Genomic DNA, 27,517 nt, shown 5'->3' with positions numbered 1-27,517 from the left:
GGGGTCCCGGGGGAGGGGGTCACGCTGAGGTTGCTCAGTTAGGGCATACCCCAAAGAATGGGGCAGACAACCCCCAGAACTGGTGGTTATTCCAACACTTAGATTCACTCAGCCAGCACCAAAACAGCTTTTACAGTACTTTACTGGTTACACAGAAGCCAAGACACAATTCCCTTAAATCAACCCAGCCTGGGGCACCCAGACAGCAAAGTCAAATATGATGGGGATTACTGAAAATCTTGTTCATCATATAAAAAGTTGTGCACACATTACCTCCCAAGTTAATGAATACTTTAGATCATACCCAAATGCATGCTTCCACCAATTCTTATTAACTAAACTAAAATTAATTAAAGAAAAGAGAATGTGTTGGTTAAAATATCAGCATACATGCAGACATGAAGACAGTTCTGAGATCAGTTTCATAGTAGAGATGGTGTGCTTTTGAGTTGCAAAGAGTGCTTAGAATTAGTCCATAGGTTTTGTCCAATACCAGGGTTATTCAAATGAATTTGGAGACCTCAATCTTGTGGCTCGGTGCTTCCCCTGGTAAAACATGAGCAGATTTGATATGAACGGATCAGGTCCCAAGAGTTCTTTATACAGTTCCTGGGCAGCATGCAGTCCTTGGGTGAACAATAGGCTTTTGACGTAACCTTCTGTTTCCTAACCTTCACCAGTAATTAACTATATGGGTTAACATAAGGTAATTATCCATTAAGCAGTTTATAGACAGTTTACCACAAACTTTAAAAAGACATATCGACAATGACCCAAGTTCTGTCTAAATGTTGTTTCATTTGGATCTCTGAATTAACAGAGTACAGCCCTAGACAGGAACCGTTTGGTTACATTGTTAACCTCTAACAAGACATAGGTAAACATAGGCTACTACAATCACTATCTTCTTCCAATTCTTTAACAATACAAGTTTACATTTTAAAGCGCTAGACTCTCTAACATGGAATGGCCCTAATTGTATCTACATACTTTCCTAACATGTCTCTAAAGGCTGAATCTGGGTCAATTAGCCTACAAGTTGCTTAACCCTTTTTGGCCACGTGTCACAACTTAAATTAAAGTTTGTAAAGAACTTTGTATCCCCCAGATAAAATGAACTATATAAATGCACTATTACTACTGTTATGGTGCAGCTGTTCTGTAAAATTTTGTTTTCATAGCACTCATAATACAATTTGAATCTGTTTTTATGTTAGTACTGTGGCTAAGTTGCTGTCTTACTCAGTTTAGGCTCCATTTTGCTCTACCACTTCTGCAGATAATTGTACTGCATATCTGTGGGTTAATATTATTTATAAAAATGATAGAGTGAAATTGAATATATATTATATCACCTCTTGACAAATAATGAACATTTAACGGTCTGTCAGTTAATATCATTTTCATAGGGATATAAAAATCATTTGGTTTCTGCTGGAATGGCCTTTTGGTCAGCACTTTGCAGTGTTTTATATAGAGGATTGTTTCCCAATTGTTGACCCTCCAGCTTCTTTAGGGACTGAGATTGCTGTTGAGCAGTGACCTTTCCAGTCAAAATTATGGAGTGCTGTTAACCTCCACAGGTAAAAATAGGGTAGGAGGTCCCCCAAGATACAGTAAAAAGTTGTGTTATCTGGCACTTTACCATCTGGAAACCTCTAGAAATGGGCATTTCGGGATGCTGGATCTGGGCGGCGCTCACCTTGAGTGGCTCCCCGCAAGTGGCGACATGTCCCTTCCACTCCTAGGCGGAGGAACGGCCACCGGGGCGCCATGCACTTCCCCTGCCCTGCCCCAAGCACTAGCGCTGCAGCTTCCATTGGCCAGGGACCGCGGCCAATGGGAGCTGTGGGGACGGAGGCAGCACGCAGAGCCGCCTGGACATGCCTTTGCCCAGGAGCAGCAGAGACATATCGCTGCTTGCGGGGAGCCGCCCGAGGTGAGTGCCGCCTGGATCCGCCGTCCCAAAACCCCGCCTGTGCCCCAACTCGCTGCCCTGAACCCCCTCCCACACCCAAAATCCCTCCCAGAGCCTGTGCCCCGCACACCCTCTTGCACCCTAACCCCCAGTCCTGAGCCACCTCCCTCACCCAAACTCACTCCCTCTTAGTTAACTGGAATTTTTGACTTACCGGCTTCCCCCAATCCCCCAATATGCTGGATAAAAAAGCTTTTACTGTAGTATTAAAATTAGAGCTGCCTGGAGGATGACAACTCAATTTCACAATACGTTTCAAATTTTCAGGATTTGTTTTTGTTCTGTGTTAGAACAAAACCAAAACCTTTCAAATGTCTTCACAAAACAAAATTGTGTTTAAATCCATTTGTTTTTGGATTAAAAGATCAGTCTTTCAATTCAGTTCGGTCTCTCTCTCTCTCTCTCTCTCTCTCTGGTCAGAAGTTCCAAAGAGCTCTGGACCTTAGAAATCTTCCTGATGAAAACTTGGTAGTAATTGATAAGTCTCGGTGAAATGGTTCAGCTTCGAAACAGCCTGTTTGGTTGACGGTGTTTTCGCTTTCTTTAGTTAAAATTATTTTGTTCAGGTTGTCAGCAGTTTGTTATATATTGGGTTTAAATTAGTTCTGTCACACTTTAGTTTTTTCTAGAAGAGCTCTTGATTGGTGTACAGCATGGGTAGTTTTGTTTAGTATTATCATGGACGGGGGCTGCCATAATATACCACCTCCCTCCAGGAAGAGGGGAGACCATTGTACATCATGAAAAATGTAGTTCAGATACTTCATGTTCCCACTCTCTTCCATAGGCTCAGCTCCCTGCTCAGACAACAACTCCAAAAAGGCCCTTCCTAATAGAAATGTTTGTTTTCAAATTTAGCCAAAAAATTTAAATTTATCTGTGGAAAAATTATACAAGAATTGTTTTCTATAAAAGAGGGAAAATGTGTTTTGTCTAGCTCTGGTTTTTAGTAGTTTCCTATTTACTGTATATTATGGGGAACCTCTCTGTTGTAGAGACAGTATTTTCCTTCAACACAGGCCAGTTTAAGATTGGGTCACATGACTCAAAAATTGCCCTCTTAGTGTAGAATGCTACTGACCTGCTGACAGGTAATCAGCTGAGACGAACTTGTGTAAAGAAGCTAAAGCATCAAGTAACTGTTGTTGCAAAGTAGGACAAAAACAGAGCCTTTGAGACTTTTAAACTTAGTGAACACTAAAGTATTTCATATGTGACTGTTACCTTATTCTGCTTCTCTTTAGGTTTGTCAACAATATACTGTAGGAATAGGGGAAAGAAATCTTGCTAGAAAAATGGTACTGAAATAAATACTTTCAAATGTTCCCTGTGGCATAAGGATCTTTATCTTGTGGGACTGGAGTAAAAATGGACTAAATGTAAAAAAGTGAGGAAAATTTTACTCTAATCCAAGATGGGCCTGCTTTTGCCTCTCAAATTCTACTTTTGACTGTAATAGGGATATGTTATCCTGTAAATTAAGACAACTGTCTCATTAGAGGCACAGTATGAAATATATTCCTCACATATACTAGAACCTCAGTATTTCCCACTAATGCCTGGTAACCCATTGTGAATTAATATTGTAGATGAGTGAATAAATGAATGCACAATAAAGCAAAGAACATATCACAATATACTTCATTTAGTAATTGTATCTTACTACTATTTGTAATTCAAATTTGATTCTTCATAGTATACTAGAAGTATATTTGCTTTTTAAATGTAATTAAAACTTCACTAAGAATGGGGGAAAAACAGTTGTTTTGGTACAAATTATGGGGTCCTTAGCCAGTGCAAATTAGTGAGGTACCACTGATACAGAATGTTGGGGTCCACCTAAAACCACACGCAGACTGGAGTTTTCTGTTTATGGGGAAATTGTTGTCACTTGGGTTGGAAAATGTGCCTTTCAATGGGCAGCAGAGCAGTAGCTTGTCTGTCTCATCAAATTGGTGAGGCAATAGTTAGTCTGTATGAAAATCCACTGTGTATACAGTTACATGGTAAGAGAGATGAGAGACATACATCCTCTATAGCTGGATGTAAAATTGATGTAGCGCAAGAGCTGGTTGAAATTTTTGATTCAAAGGGTCTTTCTACAAAAAATGGCATATCAAACTGGACATTTCTAAAGTAAATATCCATTTTAGATATTTTTTGACTTTTTGTTGGAAAAAACAGAATTTTTCACTCCTAAGACTGAAAATTATTGGTTTTGGTTTTTCAACAAAAGTCTAAAAACTTCTGAAGAAAATTTTGACAAACTTTTTTACTTTATATTGATTTTTGACAGGAACAAAAATATGTCTTAACCAGCTCTACCTAACACAATATTCAAAAATCTTATAAGATTGTAAGAATTCTGACCAGCATGCTAGCGTAAGAAGACCATTTGCTCTATGCATTGCTTGGGTTTTTTTTGAAGCCCTAATTCTATAATTTTTTTTCATAAATGATCAAAGAACTTGTTTTGGACAATTGCACTTGTGGCAGTAAACATAAATGATTTGTTCTGCAAATATGGAAGCACATATGTCTAACCTAGCTTGAAATGTGCAACAGATGGTTTCATTGCCATATATGGGTAAATGCAATAACTAATATAATTGAGTACCTTTGTATATAAAAATTGCTGCATTGCTACCATTGTTACATTGTAGATTGTGAAGTACTGGTGTAGATCATTGTAAACTTGATCTTAGTATTCAGTTCCAGAAGGGCTCAAATAACTCGTAACATACTGAAGATGTAATCTACATGTTAATGTCTGGGGGACTATTTTATAAGATGGTTCTCAGATAAGAATTTGGATGTTGCTTACTGCATATTTAAATTACTGTATTTGTGTTTTAAATTACTTCAAATCTAGCTGGCTTATTGCTAAGTAGTATCGTGGTTTGGCTACTCAGTATTTTGTCCAGTTGTTCCAGATGTTTTTACCTATTGTAACTTGAGTTTATTGGTAAAACATCTGAAGTAATTAGACTTACTAGTGACATGAACCACAGTGGAAATGATACAGCTTTTATGAAATATTAATATAGTAAAATCTTGTGTGTATGGGAAACATGAGTTTGATATTTATCACTTATGTTTTGCAAATGTTTACTTTTTCTAAATGTTGGAATCTGTAAAGGAATAGGTTAAAATGTAAAATGCTGCATTAGTAGAAAAAATATTGAAGTAGAGGCTATATTTACAGTGTCGTCTTTCAAATCTAGCTATGGTGTAAACTGATGTTTGCTGTATGCTCCTCCTGATTTGAAATAGATGAAAGAGAATGAACCTTTAATCACCATGGTTCACACTATGATTGAGAACTCGGCGCTAAGACCACAACTGTACCAGCAAGTAAGGTCTTGGACAGTGAATGAAATTGCTTTATCATCTGCGAAAATTTTCCTCAGTGACAGTTTTTGGTTGTTCTTCAGATTTACTCATAACATCAGTGTTTCTCTTATTTGTTTTGAAAAACCACAAATCATTCATGCTTTATAAAATGCTGCGATATTGTTAGCATGGCTTTTGCTGAACGCTTTTGTTGTTGAGTATATTAAGTGTACCCTTTGGATAACTTCTGTCTAGAATGTTTGATCATTTGGTATCGTATGCAGGTGTCCAGTAAGCTCATAAAATTTCCAACAAGCTTCCAACATTTGTCTTAACGTGGTCCTATGCACAATTAGCTTTCAAAGGTGCTTCTTTTTGTTCAACACAAAAGCATGCCATTGGTGTTTACCTGGTCATATCTGGCAACTTTCTTCATTTTAGGAGATGGATTTATAGATTTTGGTTGGTTGGTTTGTTTGCAGCTAGTTAGTTTTTAGCCTTGGAGAAAAACAGATCAAATAACTTGATCTGGAGACTGTAGATCCAAGGGGCAATGTTTTATTAATAAAGTCAGAACCAACCTACCAGAGTACACATTTCTAGACTATATAGTCATGGCTTCAGCTCTGGTGAGACATAAAGAGGGGGGAAATGTGCTGAATGGAAATATGTCTTTGGGTTGAGACCTGCATTAACTTCAGACTAGATGATCATAATGGTCCCTTCTGACCTTAATATCTATGAATCTAACTTACAAGCATGGCCAATACAAATCTGTAAGCGCAGCAGTTTCTTAGACACATGAGTTTTGCTGCACAAAATACTGTATTTCAAACATCAAAGTTTTAAAGAAGCCTAAGCATTCTTATTTAAGCGATTGCTGTATTTTGTAGATAATTGAGCTATGAAAATCTGTGGCTGCCAAACAGAATAAATATTTGACCTGTTCCCCTCAAGTTCAGGAATTACTCCAAAATGGAAAGAGTGTTAAACAAAGGTGCATGGCTAGAAGGGAGTAAGACAAATTCTGCTATGAAGAACTCTCATTGATGGTGATAAAATTTTTTGATATGCCACTGTAATAAGGCTCCCATGCGATTTTTGTCCTTTATATTGGTATATCACAGTGTAGAATATAAATAAACCCTCCAATAGTTGCCTTAAGTTAGGAAAAAACTTCCCCTATGGACATCTTACATAATGTTCGTTTTCGTGGTTTTATACCTTGCTGTGATTCAGCAGATATTGCCCGTTCTCTAAGATGCGATACTGGACTAGATGGACTATGTTTCTGTAATTTTTGAAATCTCTACTTGCTAAATTCTTCTTTGTAGATATACATATTGTGCACAGACTTAATTCACAGATAGGTAGAGTGATATTTTCAGCATTACATACTGGACATTACACATTTCTCATTGAATGCAGTGGCAGTTGTGTAACACCACTGTAACTGCACACACACAGAAATATTTGCCCCAACTATACATGTAGCTTACACTAACAGCCAGCAATAAATTGTACTTCAGGAGTATTTAAAATGCTGGTCATTCTCTGCACTCATACAATGTGATTTCACTATATATTTCAATGTTAGCAGGAATGGGCTATGTCAGTACTTGGATAGGAAGTCTTCAAGGAAAACTAACAAGTCTGTGGGAAGTGATGGTGGCAATGCAGTAGATGGCACTCTTCCTCTTAAATCAGGGCCCTGGGAGGAACTGTCACTGGAGGTGTTTCAACTGGATGCAACATAAAAACAGGCTGTTGGCCATTTGGTCACTAAATATCCTGTAGCACACTCCAAGAGGTAGTGTAAGCTACCTCAGTTCCTCCTGTAATTCCAATTCAATATGAGTGTGTTCTTCACATCTTGCCTTAAACCATCTAGTAGATTTGCTGTACATTATTAAGCAGCTGCTGCACTGTGCACTGACAGTGATGGGCAAAGTAGTTCATATAATTTTGAGATTTTCTGTGTTAAATGAATGCAAAATGTTATTTTACAATATTCCCTGTTGTGTGGAGGTGAAGTGCTTCTCTAAAAGTTTCTGCCTGTTGTGTATTACTGATAAGACTGTAAAAAATGGAAACATTTCAGTGGCTATTATAGACTGTAAAAAAGTGCTCTCACTGCAGGCATGCCCCTTGTGGCTTGGCAAAGCAGCTCTCTTGTCATTTAACATCAACTGCCATCAGCTGCACCGGGCCTGCGGTGTTCTCTCTTCTTGTGACGTGACCCTCTGGCCAGGTCATTTAAAAGTCTCTTCCCTTCTGATGAGTGAGTGGGTTTTGGGCGGCGGGTCAGGGAGCGCTCTGGGTCTTGGGCGGCAGGTCCTTCACTCACTCTGGTCTTCGGTGTCACTGAAGGACCCCCCCCCGCGGAGTCAGTGAAGGACCCGATGCCGAAGTGCTGCTGAAGACCCAGAGCGCCGCCTGACCCGCTGCCCAAGACCCGGAGCGCCGCTGGGTGAGCCTATCCCATCAAGCCCAGAATGTAAAATCTGTCCTGAAGTTCCTCTGCTCTCTCTACTACCCAGAGAGTGACTCTAAGGTTCTTCCCCTTTCTCCCTGCAACCCTTTTCTACTCTTAGCTTCCTTGCTTTATGGAAAGCATGTAGCTCCTCCCCCAGCTGGACTCCTCTTTTAATTTAGTCTGGCCCACCCTCCAAGTGCAACCGGCTGTTAATGGGCCCACATTAACCATTTCATTGCCTGTGTGGGGTAAACTCAAACTTAATACCATTTGAATAAAAGTATTTTACAAGTAATTATTTACAGGTATTAAAACAAATTTAATGTTCTGTACCTATCTCATTAAAAGTGCATTTAGATTTTCTAAACAGTTATGTAATAGGAATAGGTGTTGATAGATCATAATCCTATTTTAAGCTAGGCTATAATTAAGATTGGGCTTCTGAGAACACAAATAAATGAGCTTTTAAAAAAGTCACTAAACTTGAAAAGAATTACTTTGTATATCACTGTCCAAGGAAGCTGCATAATATCTAAGAGTGTTCTGGAAAGATAAATTTGGGGTCTTGAAAAACTACATAATGTCCCTGTTTTGTTACATAGAAATCAGTGTAAGGTTTTAACCATATTTTTGGGGTCTGGGCCAGATTTATATTGACCATGCTTATGAGCACACTCTTAAAATATTTCCATTCTTAAGTTCGTTCTTTAGTTAAGATAGAAGCTTTAGTTCGGAAAGGAGGGTTTTTAAAAAAATATATTGTTTCTACTCTATTAGAGGTTTAAATAGATTTTTGTTAAAAAATTGGGTTATAATCTTAATGAAGTGCAAAAGTGGTGTGGCTTTTTCATATTCTGATACTCATTTTCATTAAATATTCATTGCAAAGAAAGTTACTATGTGGTTTTAATACACTATACATACTTTTAAATTGTCACCAGATGCATTTGCATGAGGTATGTGGAAATAATGTCTTGAAATGAAACACTTAAGTCTTTTAAAGGTTTATTGTATGTTTGGAATGCTTGTATGTTTAACTTTCCCCAATCCTTGCATTTATAAACCTCCTTTGGACTTGTGTTTCTACAGTCTCTTTTCTGCACAATTGATGTAAAAATGTTCCAATTAAATAACATGCATATGGAGGGGAAATGTATATGTTAGGAATGAATGAATATGCATATATTTTTATGTATTAACTAAAATGGGATATACAAAGTTTGGCACAAATGCATATCTATATATGTTAGCCCGTTTTAAGTATTTTAAAATATATCACTAGAAGTCAGTCTTGAGATGAAAAGAAGTAAAAAGTTAATACGTTGAGCATTCGTTCATATCAAATCAGTGTGTGAGGATCCCTTCTACTGCTGAGTAGGATGGCAGTCATAACCTTGGTAAAAAGAGTTTTCATACCTCAGCACAAGAAATAGAATTGTACAGGAACTCCTCACTTAACGTTGTAGTTATGTTCCTGAAAAATGCGATTTTAAGCTAAACGATGTTAAGCAAATCCAATTTCCCCATAAGACTTAATGTAAATGAGGGGGTTAGGTTCCAGGGAAATTTAATACTGGCACATAGTGATGATGATTGTGAAGCTTGGTTGAGGTGGAGGAGTCAGAGGGTGGTATATTTCCCAGTATTTACAGTACTGCTAAATGATGAACTAGCAATTGGCTGAGCCCTCAAGGGTTAACTCTCACACTCCACGAGGCAGCAGGAAAGGAGGGAGGGTAAACAGAGACACACACCCTGTGTGTGTTTGAGAGATCGAGATGCACATTTCCCCTTTAAGTATGAAGAGTGGGGTCAGAAGTACACTGCCTTGTTAATTAGATCAGCAAGCTGAGACCAGACTGCAGCTGCTGCTTAAGGCAGCAGCTCCCTCTGTCGGTGTGTCCCCCCTCCTCTATGGAAGATGGGGTAAGTGGGGTGCAGGAGCAGGGGGAAGGGGGACACCCTGACATTAGCCGCCCTCTTCTTCCCCTCGCACCTACACAGCAAGCAGGAGGCTCCCGGGAGCAGCTCCAAGGCAGAGGGGCAGGAGCAGCACATGGCAGTGGACAGCTGAACTGCTGGCAATTGACAGCCTGCTGAGCAGCTGCTGCACAGGGAACTTAGGGGAGCAGGGAGCTGACGGGGGCAGCTGGTCCACCCTGGTTCCTTGCCCCCACCAGCTAGCTGCAACGGGCTGCTCTTCCTGCAAGCAGTGGACAAAGCAGGCAGCTGCCAAATGTTAGAAGAGAGCATTGCACAACTTTAAATGAGCATGTTCCCTAATTGATCAGCAATGTAACAAGGAAACAACCTTAACTGGGACGACTTTAAGTGAGGAGTTCCTGTATTCAGTTACAGCAATTGCTGTAGTATGGAGTACCATATCTAAAAGAGAGCTGAGGAAAAAGTGCAAATTTAAAAAAAAATTCCACCTACATGCCAAAAAAAGTGTGTATATCTGTACATCTTACAGTGTATACGTGAAGAGTTAATCTGGTGTAAATTTGTAACTAGACTTGAACACACTGGAATTTCTATACACTGCCATTAACATAAAAGAGAGCAGAATAAGGCCTTGTATTTAGAATGCACACATGAAAATTTATATAGTGATATATAATTGTGTATGCGGATGTAATTTTATCTACTGCATAGTCTAGATTTGATTGAATTTTTATATTGCAACTATAGCACTGAACATTTTTTCTGAAGAATTATGCATGCCTAATAAACTTAACACAATTCCACAGTTTCAGTTTTAATTAGCAAGATTTAATAGTTTGAGTAAATAACTGCGATATACCTTTCTCCTTCTGACAATCCATATTTGACATTCCATTAGGTACATTAAGTAACAGAATTAAATATTGTGTATTGACTCAAACTATATAGTCATACATTAAATGTTTGGCATTCTAATGGAATCTGATTTTGGTGTATTAAAATTTTAACTGTAAGATTAACATCATTTTCATGGTTCTGGTGAAGTTATTTTATGCGAATGTTATTCTTCCTTATAGTTGACACAAGACGAATGTAGGGGTACACTATACAAATATAGATCTGAAGAACTGGATATAGATGTAAGTATATATGTTTGGCTTTCCCCAAAGTAATGTTAGTCTTTGGCTTACTGTGTTGATATTCTCATGTAGAAGTTTCTACCCTGGTCATAAAATTTAGATGCAAAAACTACTTAATATAGTGGGACACTAGTAGCAATTGCTTCAGTTAAAGTGGAGGGAAATTTCTATTATAACTCCCAGTTGTCATGCTTCTAGCTTTCTGAAATTATCACATTTTGGCCTGAAATTTTCCAGTGTTTGTCTGTGCTCAAAGGGGAATTATTTCTGGAAGTTGGGGGAAATATTTCTGGAAGTTTGAGCAAATATCCCATAGCTGGTTTTTAATTTATTGGGGTTGGGGAGTTACTAATACTGTAAGTGAATTTGTAAGGGTGTGTATGTATATATATGTATATATATTTTTGTGTGTATATTTAAAAAAAAAAATCCCTCGAATCATCAAGAGATTTACAATATTTAATTATGTAAGTCTCTTGAATCAGCAAGTCTGCACTTAGATGCACTGTTTGTAGACCTGTAGGCCTTTTCTAAAGTACATGTTCCATATGCAGTTTTAAAATAGGTAACTTTGTGAAATCAATTATTTTAAAGCTATTAAATGCATATAGTCCTTTTTCATGACTATTGTCCATGTCAAATGTCAGTTTTAAAGCTTCAGCCACTATAAAGGGATTACAGGAAAAATTAACACTACATTTATACATGGTTTCTTCTCATTTTACTTATAAATGTGCACAAAACTGGCTCAGCCAGTTTCTGAGCGAGACAGAAATGGAAGGTTACCTATTCACTGAATATAGTATGTGAGATAAGGCATGCTAGTTGAGGCTAAATATTACAACATGAATGTGTCCTGTCCAACTGAGCCATGTACATTAATTGTAGAAGGTTTTGCAGATGCATTATTGCCTAAACTCAGGCCACAGAAGAAAGTATTTTCTAAGGGTATGTCTACACTAGCAAGTTTCAGTGCCACAAGTTATACCACTTTAAAATGCTGGGATTAAACCTCTGTTGCTTGTCCACACTGTGCTTCTTGTGACGCTGGAGCACATCCACATTAGCAGCTCTTGCAGCGGCAAAGACAGCAGTGCGTTTTGATAACTATCCCACTGTGCAGCTGGCCGCTGGGTGCTTTGGAAAGGGTTTGCAATGTCTCATGGGGCAGGCCCAGCATCACATGATGCAGGTTGATCCCATTGTTCCATGGGCATCCTACTACATTGCCGGCTGCTTTTCAACTGAAGTTGGCGGTGGGGGGGAGTGTGTGATAGGGAGACAGTGTGTGTGTATGGAGGTGGGGGAGAGAGAATGTGTGTTTTGGGGGACAGAGTGTGTCCTCATGCTGTCTTGTAAGTTCAGACAGCAGCAGGCAGCAACCAGTCCCGGGGGAGGGGGAAACCCTGACATCAGCCCGTGCCTCCCTTCCTGGGCTCTCTGCACAGCAATCTCTCTCACCTGCCTCTATGTTCAACAGCACGAGCATTCCACATTAATGGTTTGCTTTGTGTCCCAGAGCAGATCAGCACATGAGGGCTGTCAGAAATGGTGCTTTGAAAGGGGAGGGGCGCATGTCTCAGGGCAGCTGAGTTCAAAACAATGAGCAGAGTGGTCACTTGAGGCATTATGGGACTGCTCCGGAGGCCAATTACAGCACAGAAAGCAATCAAGAGTCTATACTGGCAATAGAGCGCTGGAGCTTCTGCGCAAAAGCCTTACGACTCTCGTCAAGGTGGTTTTTTTGCAGTGGTGCAACTGAGGAGTTTCTGCCCACAAAGTGGCTTGGCAGCGTGTACACGTCTACAGTTTGAGCGCAAAAAGCTGCTTTGCTGCACAGAAACTTGCCAGTGTAGACAAGCCCTAAATGTTTCACTACTTGAGTCTAACACAAAAGACAGGTGGGTACAATGCCTTACTTGACTTCATTATATTAAATGCAAATATTTTACCTTTTACATTTATTTGATGACAACTCACTTTACTTTCTACGTCTAATACAGTAAAATGTAAAAAGCTGTTTTATAAGTTTACATTTGAGATTTAGAAAAAAGAAACCATATTTAGTATGTAAGCAACTAATTGAGAGCAGATTTGAGTGTTTCATAAAGCAAGATAAAAGGTCAGTGCAACCTCACAACATAACTCAGTGTATATTTGATTCCACTGTGTGTTAATATGCCTAAAAAGGAGGCTGAAAGTGGACATCTCAAGATTCTCCACAGCCTTTCTTAAATTAAAGCCATTTCCACTTGTTGGTGCTGAGACCATTTGTTTCGTTTGGTCTTTCTGTAAGTAATTGGGCCTGGTTCACCCTACTAGCACAAAGGGAGGCAAATTGCACCTCCAGGCCAGCAGGGCTATTTGATCCCTAGGAAAGGTCAGTCAGTCTGTTTATACCACCTCCCTTCCTGGGGAGTGAGTTAGCCTTACCCTCCAGCTGTTGAAAGCTGTCCACAAGATATTCTAATTAAGTGTATTGCTGGGCATCCTGAGCAGCACCATCTATTTTGAGGTGCTGCACCTACTCTCTGGCCCCCAGTGCAGTAAGTGTTGCTGGTGCCTTGTTCGCCTCTGACCTTCAGGTGGACTTCTGATTAAATGTATGCCAGCAGAATGAGTCAAGCTAATGTCTCTGAATTAGTTAGTTTCTAGCAGTATGTGTGTAAAGTTTTATTTGACTGTAAAATCCATTACATTTCATTACAAGAAATGTGAGAATCTTTATATACTCTATGTTCACGGACGGGAATAAAACCCATAACTGACAACAGATTTTATTTTTGCCTGTGCTGGAATCTCTTTGTCAGTGTAATGGAAGCCTATACTACTGATGAGTTCTTCAGAAGGATACTGGCCCTTAAAATAAAACTTACAATGGAAAACTTTTAGAGAAACCATTGCTTCCGCAGAACACAGCAGAAGCTGAAATTCAGATGTCTGTATGTTTTAGCAAAAAGAACTTAGTACTTGTGGCACCTTAGAGACTAACAAATTTATTAGAGCATAAGCTTTCGTGGGCTACAGCCCACTTCATTGGATGCGTAGAATGGAACATATAGTAAGATATATAGATATAGATATACATACAGATAAGTTGGAAGTTACCATACAAGCTGTGAGAGGCTAATTAGTTAAGATGAGCTATTGGCAGGAGAAAAAAACTTTTGTAGTGATAATCAAGATGGCCCATTTAGACAGTTGACAAGAAGGTGTGAAGATACTTAACTTAAGAAAATAGATTCAATATGTGTAATGACCCAACCACTCCCAGTCTCTATTCAAACCCAAGTTAATGGTATCTAGTTTGCATATTAATTCAAGCTCAGCAGTTTCTCATTGGAGTCTGTTTTTGAAGCTTTTCTGTTGCAAAATTGCCACCCTTAAATCTTTTACTGAGTGGCCAGAGGGGTTGAAGTGTTCTCCTACCAGTTTTTGAATGTTATAATTCTTGACATCTGATTTGTATCCATTTATTCTTTTGCGTAGAGACTGTCCGGTTTGGCCAATGTACATGGCAGAGGGGCATTGCTGGCACATGATGGTGTATATCACATTGGCAGATGTGCAGGTGAATGAGCCCCTGATGGCGTGGCTAATGTGATTAGGTCCTATGATGGTGTCACTTGAATAAATATGTGGACAGAGTTGGCATCGGGCTTTGTTGCAAGGATAGTGTTAGTGTTTTTGTTGTGTTAGTGTGTGGTTGCTGGTGAGTATTTGCTTCAGATTGGGGGGCTGTCTGTAAGCGATGACTGGTCTGTCTCCCAAGATCTGTGAGAGTGAGGGATCATTTTTCAGGATAGGTTGTAAATCCTTGATGATGTGCTGGAGAGGTTTTAGTTGGGGGCTGAAGGTGACCGCTAGTGGCGTTCTGTTATTCTCTTTGTTGGGCCTGTCCTGTAGTAGGTGACTTCTGGGTACTCTTCTGGCTCTGTCAATCCTTTTTTTCACTTCAGCAGGTGGATATTGTAGTTTTAAGAATGCTTGATAAAGATCTTGTAGGTGTTTGTCTCTGTCTGAGGGATTGGAGCAAATGTGGTTGTATCTTAGAGCTTGGCTGTAGACAATGGATCGTGTGGTGTGTCCTGGATGGAAGCTGGAGGCGTGTATGTTTTAGCAATTTGATAGTACTTAGTACTGTGTAAAGTCAAAGACTTAGTGCTCCCTGTCATTTTCAAGCTGATAGATTATTTGATTTGCAATGCCATCAACAGAATAGTCACACACATGTTTTTAACAGAAGGGTGTGAAAATAGAACCACACAGGGCTCCCACAAGATTGTTTTTGGCTTTGGTGAGTAATTGCTCAAAACAACCTTCTGTAATATAGGATAGAAAAGAATGGATCTACTTAATAATATGTACCCCAACCAAGGCCTGCAGGTGGGTCAAAATAGTGTGATCAGCTGTAGTAAAAGCTGCTGTGAAATCTAGAAGACTTAGCTGTAGAATAACTAGTTACTACATTTGACCCATGCTGTTTGAAATTACAGCAATACTCTAGTTTATAGGGCCTTTTTCAGAGTTTCTTAGGCTGCTTTGAAAATTCAATATTCAACTTTACAACATTTAAAGTTAATATATAGTAATAACAAAACTTTAAATACTCATGAAATGGTTTGATACTGTGTTAATACAGATGATATGCAGAATAATAAATACTAATTACAACCATCTTCTCTTAAACTAGACTAAGCTTAGCCGATTATGTGAACAAGATAAAGTGGTACAAGCACTGGAAGAGAAACTTCAACAGCTACACAAGGAGAAAGTAGGACAATTATATTTATTACCTAAAATGGATGTTATTTTACATGGCTATTATCACAACACTGATAACTAAAGTAAAACGAAAATCAACCCAATGATGCAGAACATTAAAAATTAATTCTTTTTATTATAATAGTACACGCTTGAGCAAGCTTTGCTATCAGCCAGTCAAGAGATAGAAATGAATGCAGATAACCCAGCTGCCATACAGAATGTAGTCTTACAGCGAGATGACTTACAGAATGGACTGCTTAGCACTTGTCGAGAAGTGTCTCGAGCTACTGCAGTAAGTAATAGATTTTTTGCCAGTAAAACTCAATGAGGTGTTAAGCGATTTTTCTTCGTGTTGGTACTTTTAATTGAATTGTCTACGGGTTCTTTCTTTTTTATATCCCAGCAAATCTTAAAATTGTCTTTCATTTACCTCGAGCTTCTGGTGAGGCAGATAGAAATTTTTTTTCTCTTTAATCCGGTCAACAGGTGAAATTTTTTGCTTTAAATTACTTTAAAAGGGATAAATGCATACAAACTTTAATTGATTTGGCAACTTTTTTCTGTGAGATGAAGAGTTGATTGTAGAGCAAGTTATATAATACCAATAAACCATATCTTATTGAGAAGTTCTGATGATAACTTAAGATGCTGCACTTAATTTTCAAAAAATGTATTGGCTCCTTTGTAAATATGTTAATATACAATAGAGGCAAATACAGAGAGGTGGTATTCTCCTGTTAAGTTTACTATATGTTATTCTTAGAGTAGATGTAGCAGCGTATTCCACTTAGGTATGTGTGCACCCAGCACGCCGGAGCTGGAGAATTTTGCCTAATAGTATCTGTATAGGGGCTGTGCTTGCACCTCATAGCCGTAGCCCCTCCCCTAGATATATGAGGCAGCACTGCCCTGACCCCTCTCAGTTCCTTCTTACTGCCCATGGCTGGAGTCAGAGGTGTGTGTGGTTTCACCTCACAATCCCACTATTTTAGTGACTTTTCTAGTTGTATATAATTAATTAGTACCCACGGTATAGCGTTAGTTAGATTTAGTGTTAGTTAGCTATAGTTTAAGTGTTTCCCTGGTGATGCCCTCACCAGGATTGACGTTGTTGTGTGGGGAAGCAGCCCCCTTCAGTGATCCACACGTGGTGCTTGATGTGCCTAGGTGAAGCCCATGTCAAGGAGCAGTAGTTCAATTTGAAGATCATTCACCAAATGGACTTAAGTGGCAAGGAATCTTCAGCTGAAGCAACACCTGCTCAGACAGTCCTGCTTCAGCACCAAGGCCATCAATATCCTGGAGCTGGTGCTTCTCCGGAGACACAGAGGAGTTGTTCCTTGTCAAGTGCATCAAGGAAAAGGTCCCATAAGACTGAAGAAGGTTGCTCCAGGCCCTGTGGGGACTTGTTTGCCTCCTCCAGAAGAAGTGCAGATCTGCACCGGATGAATGCCAATGCATGGGATGGAGCATGCCCTGTCAACCACTTCCCAGTATACTATGCAAGGAGGATTGGAGACCCCATGCCGTTGACTCCAATTCTGGCCCTGGGGTGTCCATTGAGTCCAGTACTGACGAGGGCGATGCTGGCATCAGCTGTTTCTGTGTCAGCAATTTATCAGGAGCCAATGGACCTCCTCTGTCTTTCAGTCCCTACCTCGCCCTTGGTCCAGGACTTTGCAGGGCTGCGTCTTTTATAGCCCCATTGGCTGGGTAGGCTGCTGAAGCTGAGAATTTGCACAGTACCCTGAGATCTCTCTTTCACAGTCAGTGGAAGTGGGGCTGCTGCTGGGCTCAGCACATGTTTTGGAAGCCTTTTCCTGCCCCAGAGACAGCAGGACTACCCCAGGAAGGGTCATAGGTACCATAGGAGAAAGCAGTCGGGTCTGGGGTTCGGCTAATCCACATGCCCTCTCCCGGTGCCTACCAAGCACTGTGTTTGACTTTGTTGGTCCAGAGCAGTGTTCCAGTCATCTCTCCTTTCTCCCACTTCCTCCATTTGGGAACAGGCTGGCCCGCTTTCAGAATGCTTGGGGCTCAATCACCACTGTTGGGCTGTGTCATCCAGTTCCTCTCCATCCCTCCCCCTTCTGTCCTCCTTCAGGGACCCCTCTCAGGAAGCAGGTTTGCTCTTTACCGGTTTTGGGAGCAGCAGAGATACCCCTGCTGGAACACCCAGGTCATAGTTTCTATTCCCAGTACTTTCTGGTGCGCAAATCCAAGGTAGAGGTGAGACCCATTCTCGAGCTTCATGGCCTCAACAATTATATTGGATAAATGAGGTTCTGAATGGTCATTCTATCTACTGTCCTCCCTTTGTTGTCTCAGAATGACTGTTTTACTGCTCTGGATCTTCAGTATACATACTTCCATGTGGTGATTTTGCCAGGCCACAGAAAATTCTTTAGATTCGATGAGGCAGTGTGTCATTTTCAGGACACGCTGCTTCCGCTTGGCCTGTCTTCTGCCCCCCTGGGTTTTTAACCAAATGTATGGTCATTGTGGTGGCGTATTTCAGGAAGAAAGAAATCCACATCTTTCTGTATCTGGGTGACTGGTTACTGAGGGGCAGGTTCAAAAAGAAAGTTCTTGCCCACATCAACACTACTCTGCGTTTGCTCAACCGTCTGGTTCTCATCCTAAATACCAGAAAGTCAATTTTAGTTGCCGCTCAGAAAATTTGTTGGGGCCTTAGTAAATTCTACATGTTCGGGAGCATTTCTTCCGACCAACAGTTTTCAGGCGATTTGCCATCTTTGCCTTAGTCTGCAGTCTCAGCCTTTCACGTCAGTTTCCTAGATGTGCCGGAAGCTCTTGGGCCATATGTCCACTTGCATGCAGGTAGTCCAATTTCCAAGGTTGCATCCTCTCTCACCCACCCACCCATCCATATGTACTCAGGACTGTTTGCCCACTAGACAGATTGGTCTGTCATCTTCTACTGATCCTGGACTCCTTGCAGTGGTGGACACATCTAGAGAACATTTGCCAGGGTATTCCCTTTGTCCGCCCCTGGCCAACCAGGTCCGTTGTTACCTGGTTGGGAGCACACCAGGGGTCACTGAAAGTCCAAGGTTTGTGGTGGGAGCAGAAGAGCTCACTGCATATCAATGTGATGGAGGTTGGGGCCACCTACAATGTATGTCATGCTTTTCTGGACTATTGGGCTCAGTGGTTCACATACTTATTGACAATACCGACAAGATGTATTATGTGAAAAAGCAAGAGGGAGCACACGTCTCCAGTCTTCTCACACTGTCAGTGCAACATCCCCATATTGCTTCCTTTCCATCCCAAACTACTCACTCAGAATAACGTTCACACCCTCTTTCCTGAACTCAATTCCCTGTATCTCATGACATGGCTGCTGCATGGCTAAATGAGGAGGAAGAGCGGTGTTCAGCAGCTATTCAGCAGGTCCTACTTAACAGAAGAAGGCCATCTACCAGAATGGGCTATTCAGGTAAATGGAAGCAGTTTTCAGTGTGGTCATTAGACTATGGAATTCAACTGAGCCTGGCTTCTATCCAGGATATCTTGGAGTATCCTGCTGCACCTTCAGTGATTGGGACTTGCACTTAGTTCAATGAAGGTGCATCTGGCAGTGATATCAGCCTTTTATTCCCCACATTCAGAGAAGATCAGTCTTCTCCAATGGTAGCAAGATTCTTAAAAGGGCTTCATCTCCATCTGGTCTGAGAGCCAGTTCCTCCATGGAACTGTAACACTGTCCTAGTGGCTTTAATGTGACCTCTGTTCTAACCCCTGGCATTTTGTTCCTTTTTGTTTCAGAAAACTGCATTCCTGGTAACGATAACATCCACAAGAAGAATTTGAGTTGTAGGCTCTGATGGCAGAGCCTCCTTATAAACAATTCTCTAAAGACAGAGTGACTTTACGACTACACCCCAATTTTTTATCTAAAGTGGTTTCTTAGTTTCATTTGAACCAGGCGGTATATTTACCTGTGTTCTTTCCTAAGTCGTATTCATCTCCGGAGGAGCAGTGTCTCCACACGTTAAATGTCAGGCAACGTCTAGCCTTTTTTCTGGACATGGTTAAACAGTTATGTGCTTTGCTTTGCCTGTTTGTGTCACATGCAGATCGTATGAAATGTCAGATGGTCTCTTCACAGATGATCTCTAAATGGATATCCTCCTATATCAAGACTGTATGAAATAGCTTCAGCTATGCCTCCTCAGCGAGTGCAAGCTCATTCTACAAGAGCTCAAGCAACATCAATAGCGTTCCTCAGTGATGTCCCAATATTGGGCATTTGTAGGGCTGCTACGTGGTTGTACATATGTTTATGAACCATTATGCCATCACGGATGCAAGTTTTAGTAGGATGGTCCTGCAGTCCTTGTTTAGGTAGACTCCAGCCTCATCTCCTGGGTACTGCTTGTGAGTCAACTAAGTGGAATACTTTGCTGCATCTACTTGAAGAAGAAAGTTACTTACTGTAAGTGTGGTTCTTCAAGATGTGATGCAGAAGTGTATTCCACAACCCGCCCTTCATCTTCTCTGCATTGGAGTCTTGTCTCTTGGTATTCGGTGTGAAAGGACAGAGGGGGTCAGGGTGGTGCTGCCTCATATAGCCAGGGGAAGGGCTGCGGCCACGAGGCAGGAGCACCACCCCTCTATCGGTACTGGTAGGCAAAATTCTCTGGCTCCAACGTTCTGAGAGTGCACACACCTAAGTGGGGTACATGTTTGCATCACATATTGAAGAACCACAGTCACTATAAGTAACCTTTTCTTTTTGTTGGTTGCTACTGTGTACAATGGAAACGCACGTTGGAATGCTCTCATTTATTCTTCAGAGCTTTGGTAATTTGTGAAGGGAGTCCCTCTACTGATGTAATGTTAAGTGGACTCCCTTATTTCCCACACTGGTGTAAGCTGTTTCAAAAGGATAATTTTGTTCAAGTTCTTAATTTTGCTGGGCGAAAACTAGTTATCAGTTTGGATGGGTAATAGTATTGGACTAGATTTATGCTCTGATTTGTGTCTAATACAATCCCAATGAAGTCAATGGGGCCACACAGAATGCAGAATTTGTCTCTTTGACTTCAGGAAATACTTCAATAATATGCATGTGATATATTATCAAGGGATTGAATTTAAGTAAAATTTTAGTTTAAAAGTGAAATACACAGAATGGCACCTCTTGAATCCTAAAGGTTGTATAAAGAAACTTCATCCACTTGGCATAGCCCAGCAGAGTTTATATAAGCATCACCACTTGTTGCCATGCAACAGAAGCAGCGTGGGAGTGTAAAGGGGCATTCACCTCTTGAGCACCTCCCAACAGCTGGGTATGATACCACAGTCCTTTTCTCACCTCTGGTGTCCCTTGCAGGCTGTCAGCAGACCTTGGTTGGTCTTCAGTGGCTTGGCACTCGTTGAGTCACAAAATCCAAATGACCCCCCTCCAGGGTATTAGAGTCCAACAAATAAGCACTCTATTTCCCCTCTCTTGGATCTTTATCCCTAGCTCTGGGCTCTCTAAATTCAGCTCTTTGTTCAGGCCCACACACTACTCTGGATTCCAACCCTGGGACTCTAGACACAGCAACCACATACTGCTTACTCCAATCCGTTGCTGCTATTTCCCTGGCCCTCCTCTTACTGGGCCATTTGGATCTCCAGCGCGATCTCAGGGCTAGCATCCTCAGGTGCTTCTCCCTCTTCAGTCTGCATGTAAGTTCAGACAGCCATAAATTCTGGTACTTTTTGGGCTTCTTTTAGTCAGAGAGAGCACCCTTCTTTGCTCCTCTGGTCCTAGCCGGGAACCGACCTGCTAAGCCCCTGAAGCTTCTTTTACCTGAGCCTGCTGGGCTATGGTTGCTTCTGTAAGGTCTCTCTAAGCGGGCTTGGAGGATCTACCTTCACTGCTTCTGGAACAGGATTTAGTAGGACCGCAAGGCCAGAAACACCCTGTCAGAGTGAGCCTCATATATAAAACTGTATACTAGTTCCCAACCTGTTCTAATGTTTAACAGTGAAAAGAAAAACTTAAACAGTTACATTTTAAAATATTTGTTTCTCCATCACAGATGACTATTAAAACAGGTTGGAATGTGATTTATAGCGTAGCAGTGTCTTAAATAATTTTTTAGCAAGATGGATGCCTCATCACTAGGCTCAGAAACTTTGATTAATAGCCCTGCATACAGTTGAACAAATGGAACATTTCTGCACTCCGCAAATGTTGTGTTCCCTTCATCTTCCACTGTTTTAATGGTGGATTTTTCTCTGTCCTTTGTGGTCAGAGGCTGACTAGACATTATGTCATGGCTAGGGAATAGGATTGCCCCTACTGAAAACCTTTGTTAGTTTTCTCTGCTTCCAGAATGGTGCAAAAGGCAGGCTACAGACCTCCATTTGTGACAGTCACCTTGATTCTAAATTTAAACGCTTTCTTCATCCTGTGTCATTTGAAACTTACATTCTCTCAGTATATTCTTTACTCAAGAGAAACAAATTTTTTAGATATAGTATTCAATACTCTTGTCTAGAAAAGATTTATTATATTTAATATTATGTCAGCTGGTTGTCATTAATCCTAAAGTGGGACTGCCTAGCGTTCACCATGACACAGCTGATACAAAACTAAATACAACAGTCCAATTATACATAGTGATTAATGTCAGTTAAACACGTAATTCACAGGAGAATCCAGACCCATGAAGTGGAGACATCCTGGCTATAACTCTGACCCCATCCCTGCACATGAAGGAGGGTTGGCCACTGCTGCCTCCTGCCCACTTTTCACAGCAACTCTCAGGAAGATTGCCAGTCCCAACCACATTTGGAAGTGTGTCACACAGAGCTGATTGATCAGTTACCAGATCTGGAACTGGACTGAAAACAAAAAGGAACAGCAGAAGCAATGTGACTGTTTTACTCATTAGCAAAGCAGAACTTGAGGACAGCACTACTGCTTCTTCTATCCCCTGCAGCTCTTGATGCTCTTAAGTGGCTTCTCAGGTCACAGTGGTCCTGCTGCTAATGTGCTCCATGACAATGGCCCTGCCTCAGACTTGTTGCAAAGAGTAAGTGACAGTACTGTTGCATCACTGAGACACTCCCATCCTCCGCCTCCTCCCCCTGCCCCAGTCAGCTAGCCAGCTAGCTAGGATGCCACCAAATGTAATAATGTAGCTGTTTGCCTGGGGAAGCAGACAGGTTATGTTCCTTTCCCTGGACCAGGCATGGCTCCTCCACACTCAGACCATTTCTGTAGATGGAAAATACTATTCCTGCTGTAGCTCCCTGTCCCTCCCCAAGACTCCCAGCCTGATCCCCAAATATAAATCAGTCGGGAAAGACTCTTAAAAGGGCCAAGACAAATCCGTAATCCTCAATAAACAGAAGCCTTGGTCTTACCAATGAAAACAAACACAAAAAGGAGACATCCTGGCTATAACTCTGACCCCTGCCCAGAGTCCATCGATACAACGGACCTTTGCTAGAATGCGCGGCTATATAACGCGAATTTGGATATAACGTGGTCGTGGCCATGGATCCCAAATTTAAGTACTGTACAGTACAATTTTTTTGAGTATAGACGTGATAAATCGACCGCTGAGCTCTCTCCTGTCAACTCTAGTACTCCACTAGAACGAGGAGTGCAAGCGCAGTCGATGGGAGAGCATCAGCTATTCACGTAGCTGAAGTTGCATATCTTCGATCGACCCTGTGCGATAGTGTAGAAAAGGCCGTTCTTTTGCTAGACAACTGTCCAGCGCATCCTCCGGCCGAAAGTCTCAGAACCCGTGATGGTAAAATACGTGTTGAATATTTACCTAAAAACACGACTTCCAAAATCCAGCCGCTTGATCAAAGTGTTATCACCATGTTTAAGCAGCACTATCAATGGAACTTGGTACAACAAGTGATATAAAGCAAGTTGTCTGTCACGATTTTCTGAAGAAGTTGACTATAAAAGACTTTTACATTGGTGGCGATTCCTGGAATTTATTACGTGCTGAAATAATAAACTGCTGTTGGATGGGACTGAGAGAGTCGTTTGGCCACCCATTCCTGGAAGAAAATGAAGAAAGCAGATCACAGTCTGATGAGGAATTAGACTTCGAGGGATTTACAGAGGAGGAAGTTGGAAGAACAGACGGAGAGGATGCAGCAGCTGTGCCAGCAACTGTCTGGGCTTGGGGTAACTGTTCTGCCACAAAATATCGAGTCCTGGATAAGAGGTGACGATGAAGCAGAAAACTTTTGTCCTGTTGCTGAAAGTCTAACGGATGACCAAATGCTTCAGGCAGTACGACCAAACAACATTCCAGAAGCTGAAGAATTGGCTTTCGCCGTGGAAGAAGAGGAAGATGAAGTGGACGTCATTCCAACATCAGCTGCGACCGTAGCCGGCTTAGAGACTGCTTTGAGATCATTTGAGATGTAAAACGTTGAGCCTATAAAAATTATGCAGCTACGTAGTCTTTTGCAGTTTGCTAAGCGGAAGCGGCACAGCAGCAAGAAGCAAAAGCAACTCACCGACTTTTTAAAGAAAAACTAGTCTAGTTTATTGTCATGTCTACTTTAAATCTCTAATAAAGCAACACTTTTTTTTCTTGTTTGTTTCCTTCAAGTAGGAGTTTGTTTTCTATACTTTATGGATGTGACATTTACTGTATACAGTAATTTCATTTTTAACACAGTCCCTGCTATAATGCGATACTTGGCATGGATCCCAAATCCCGCGTTCTAGCAAGGTCCGGTGTATCTTACATTAAACATCAACAAAATAGATGGAAGGGTGGGGAACCTAAAGAGGGGAAAGTTAATCCTGATTCTCTTTGATGGGACAATGTCTGCACTTTCAAAGACCAAAAAAGGCACAATCACGTCATCCTCCAACTTGTCACCATTCTAGCATTATAAGAGAGACAAGGCAAAGAATCTTAAAAGGAAGCAAAGAATCTTGGTCACTTAGTTAATGGTCTCCAAAGGAAGGGCATCTGTCCCAACTGGATGGAGGAGAAAGAAACTCAGGACAGACACCTTTCAAGGTTATGTTAAATAAACGTATTTAACTCCAGCCTGAGCAACCAGAAGAACAGGAAGTGACAGACAAAATCCCAGAACAAAAATCTTGCCCTTTAAATTCTGAGGAGCTGTGTGTCCCCATCCATCCACGATTCGGAGATTCAGAAATGCAGAATGAGCATTACCTGACAAATCTAGATGACCCAGTTGGCAACTTCACAGGTTTTACTTGCTGTTGAAGGGCAAGCTGGGCTTGAGTTACTCTGCCTTAGATGGAAGCAGCAGCCTCTTCAAACAGTGGCCTCAGAGAGGGGTGAGGTTTTTACCCTCAGTACCCATAAAGATAATCCACTCTAAGGCATGATTCTGGACTTGGCCTGAAGGCATCTGTAAAACTCAGAGGAAAGACTATTAAAAATCTTAATTCTGAATTAGACACCCTACTTTTATCCTGTTAAAAAATAATAATAATAAAAAAATCTACCAGTGCATCCTGTGGGGGGAAATTGACAAAATTTAGTCTGCTGCAGTGCGTGATGATTGAAAGTCTTGTCTGTCTCCATTGTCTCCAGATGTGTTTGGAGTGCAAGGGAGGAATTAAGACAAAGGGTCCAAGAAGGAAATTCTCAGGTGCAAGCAGATTTTTTTTCCCTTCTTTACCTTGTTGTCCACAGAAGAAAATGGATGAAACACCAATTGAAAGTGAAAAACTATTTTTAAACAGGACCAAAATGAATTTCTTAATTTGTTCTTGAGAGGTACTGCTGAACTTGCATCTGCTGGGCTGAGAAAAAATTGGTGCAAGTTTTTTAAACTGGTAACATCTTTTTTTTTTAACTTGTCAACACCTAATACTACTTTTCTTCTAAATTAAGGAACTGGAAAGAGCATGGAGGGAGTATGACAAATTAGAATACGATGTAACAATTACAAGGAACCTTATGCAGGAGCAGCTGGACCAACTTGGGGAGGTTCAGGTATAGAGGAATTGTAATATGATTTTAAATCTGTTTAAAATACAAATTTAAAACAAAACTTCTTTATTTCATGCCTGTTTGATTCTTCCTGAAAGATCAATAAAAGGAAGAGGGTGGGGAAATGAGATTGTCCTTTGCTGCTTTTTTGGTATTATTTTTTTATTTTTATTACTGTAAAGGCCTAAATGGTAGTTTGGGTTTTTTTGTTTTTTTGTTTTTCTGGGGAGAAGAGGGGATATTATATCTTTCATTTTTGCCCTGTTTTATTACTTTGGAAATACAGTAACTCCTCACTTAAAGTCGTTCCGGTTAACGTTGTTTCATTGTTACGCTGCTGATCAATTAGAGACCATGCTCGTTTAAAGTTGCACAGTGCTCTCTTATAACATTGTTTGGCAGCCGCCTGCTTTGTCCACTGCTTGCAGGAAGAGCAGCCCGTTGCAGCTAGTTGGTGGGGGCTTGGAACCAGGGTGGACTGTCAGCCCCCCATCAGCTCCCCACTCCCCTAAGTTCCCTGTGCAGCAGCCACCCAGCAGGCAGTCAGTTGCCAGCAGTTCAGCTGTCCCTCCCCCCACTGCCATGTGCTGCTCCTGCCCTCTGCCTTGGAGCTGCTCTCGGGAGCCTCCTGCTTGCTGTGGGGGGGGGGGTGGAAGGGGGAGAGGGGGGCTAATATGTCTGGGTGTCCCCCTGCTCCTGCCCCCCGCTTATCCCTTCTCCATATAGAGCAGGGTGGGGACAGGACAGGGCTCAGGACAGAGAGAGCTTGCTGGTCACAACTGCTGTCTCAACTTCTTGATGTACTTTAAAAGGCAATTTACTTAGAGTGGTGTCAGCGTACTTAAAGGGGCAATGCGCATCTCTCTCTTTCCCACACACAGGGTGTGTGTCTCTGTCTGCCATGCTGTCTCCCCTCCCTCCATTCAAGCTGCCTTGTAGAGTGTGAAGCTACATTAACAGCAATGTGTTAACAACAACCCCTTGAGGGCTCAGCCGAAAGTTAGTTCATCATTTAGCAGTAAGGCATTCCCTGGGAAATACCCTCTTCTACCCTCTAACTTCACAATCATCATTGCTGTGTACAGTATTAAATTGTTTGTTTAAAACTTATACTGTGTGTGTGTATATATGTATATACACACACACACACACACACACACACACACAATATAATATAGTTTTTTGTCTGATGAAAAAATTTTTCCTGGAACCTAACTCCCCACCTTACATTAATTCTTATGGGGAAATTGGATTCGCTTAACATTGTTTCGCTTAAAGTCACATTTTTCAGGAACATAACTACAACGTTAAGCAAGGAGTTACTGTATGAGGAATATCATGTCTAGTCTTCCTTATTTTTTCTTAACTTGCCCTTGAAGGAGCCACAGAAATGGAAATTTTTCAAGCCTTAATTGGAGGAGCAGATGTGTTAAATTTATAACACAGAAATTCTTCTTCCTGAGTAACTATCAAGCAGCTGAGTTACATCAGTGCTAGCAAAACCAAGCAAAAATAGTTGAACAGTCTAAGTAAAAATTCCTTCTCCTCTTAATTAGGTTTTACACTTTGGTACTCTGCATGTTTACCCTGCTATTCCTGGAAGACACTGTAGGTACCTAGCATGATGACAAGTTTTAAATTTCTAATGCAATAAGTAGATGGGTGGAGTGTAGGGAACCCTGTGCAGAGGAACGCCACAAGCCATGCATGCTACAGATTGGCTTTCCACACACAAGGAAGGGATATTGCAGATGAGTGGCAGGAATAGGGAAATAAGTACACAGCAGACCCATTGGCACAAATCCTGCATGGTTATGGGGACACACATCAGCCCATAGTTTATCCACCAGTGTGGAGTAGTTCGTTCTGAGAGTCTGGACAAAGACCAACTCAACTC

At 41.1% G+C, this 27,517-nt stretch overlaps 1 protein-coding gene across 28 annotated transcripts in view; it reads left to right on the top strand.

The window, feature by feature from the left end:
• The window catches only part of PLEKHA5 (pleckstrin homology domain containing A5), a 261,450-nt gene that overhangs the window by 201,221 nt on the left and 32,712 nt on the right, over window positions 1-27,517 (top strand). For 11 of the 28 annotated variants that reach the window (XM_037916034.2, XM_037916084.2, XM_043539100.1 and 8 more), the window contains 4 exons: window positions 10,808-10,870; window positions 15,564-15,644; window positions 15,780-15,929; window positions 25,522-25,623. In XM_037916034.2, the coding sequence (XP_037771962.1) occupies window positions 10,808-10,870; window positions 15,564-15,644; window positions 15,780-15,929; window positions 25,522-25,623 (396 nt within the window). Of the gene's footprint in view, window positions 1-3,222; window positions 3,304-5,202; window positions 5,333-8,728; window positions 8,744-10,807; window positions 10,871-15,563; window positions 15,645-15,779; window positions 15,930-25,521; window positions 25,624-27,517 lie in introns of those variants that run through there. The other 17 variants (XM_037916029.2, XM_043538976.1, XM_043538992.1 and 14 more) reach the window with 6 other exon arrangements.

The sequence above is a fragment of the Chelonia mydas genome, chromosome 1 (assembly GCF_015237465.2).
Source record: "Chelonia mydas isolate rCheMyd1 chromosome 1, rCheMyd1.pri.v2, whole genome shotgun sequence".
Lineage (NCBI taxonomy): Eukaryota > Metazoa > Chordata > Testudines > Cheloniidae > Chelonia > Chelonia mydas.
Note: the sequence above shows the minus strand (reverse complement) of the source record. Positions and strands in the feature narration are given on the sequence as shown.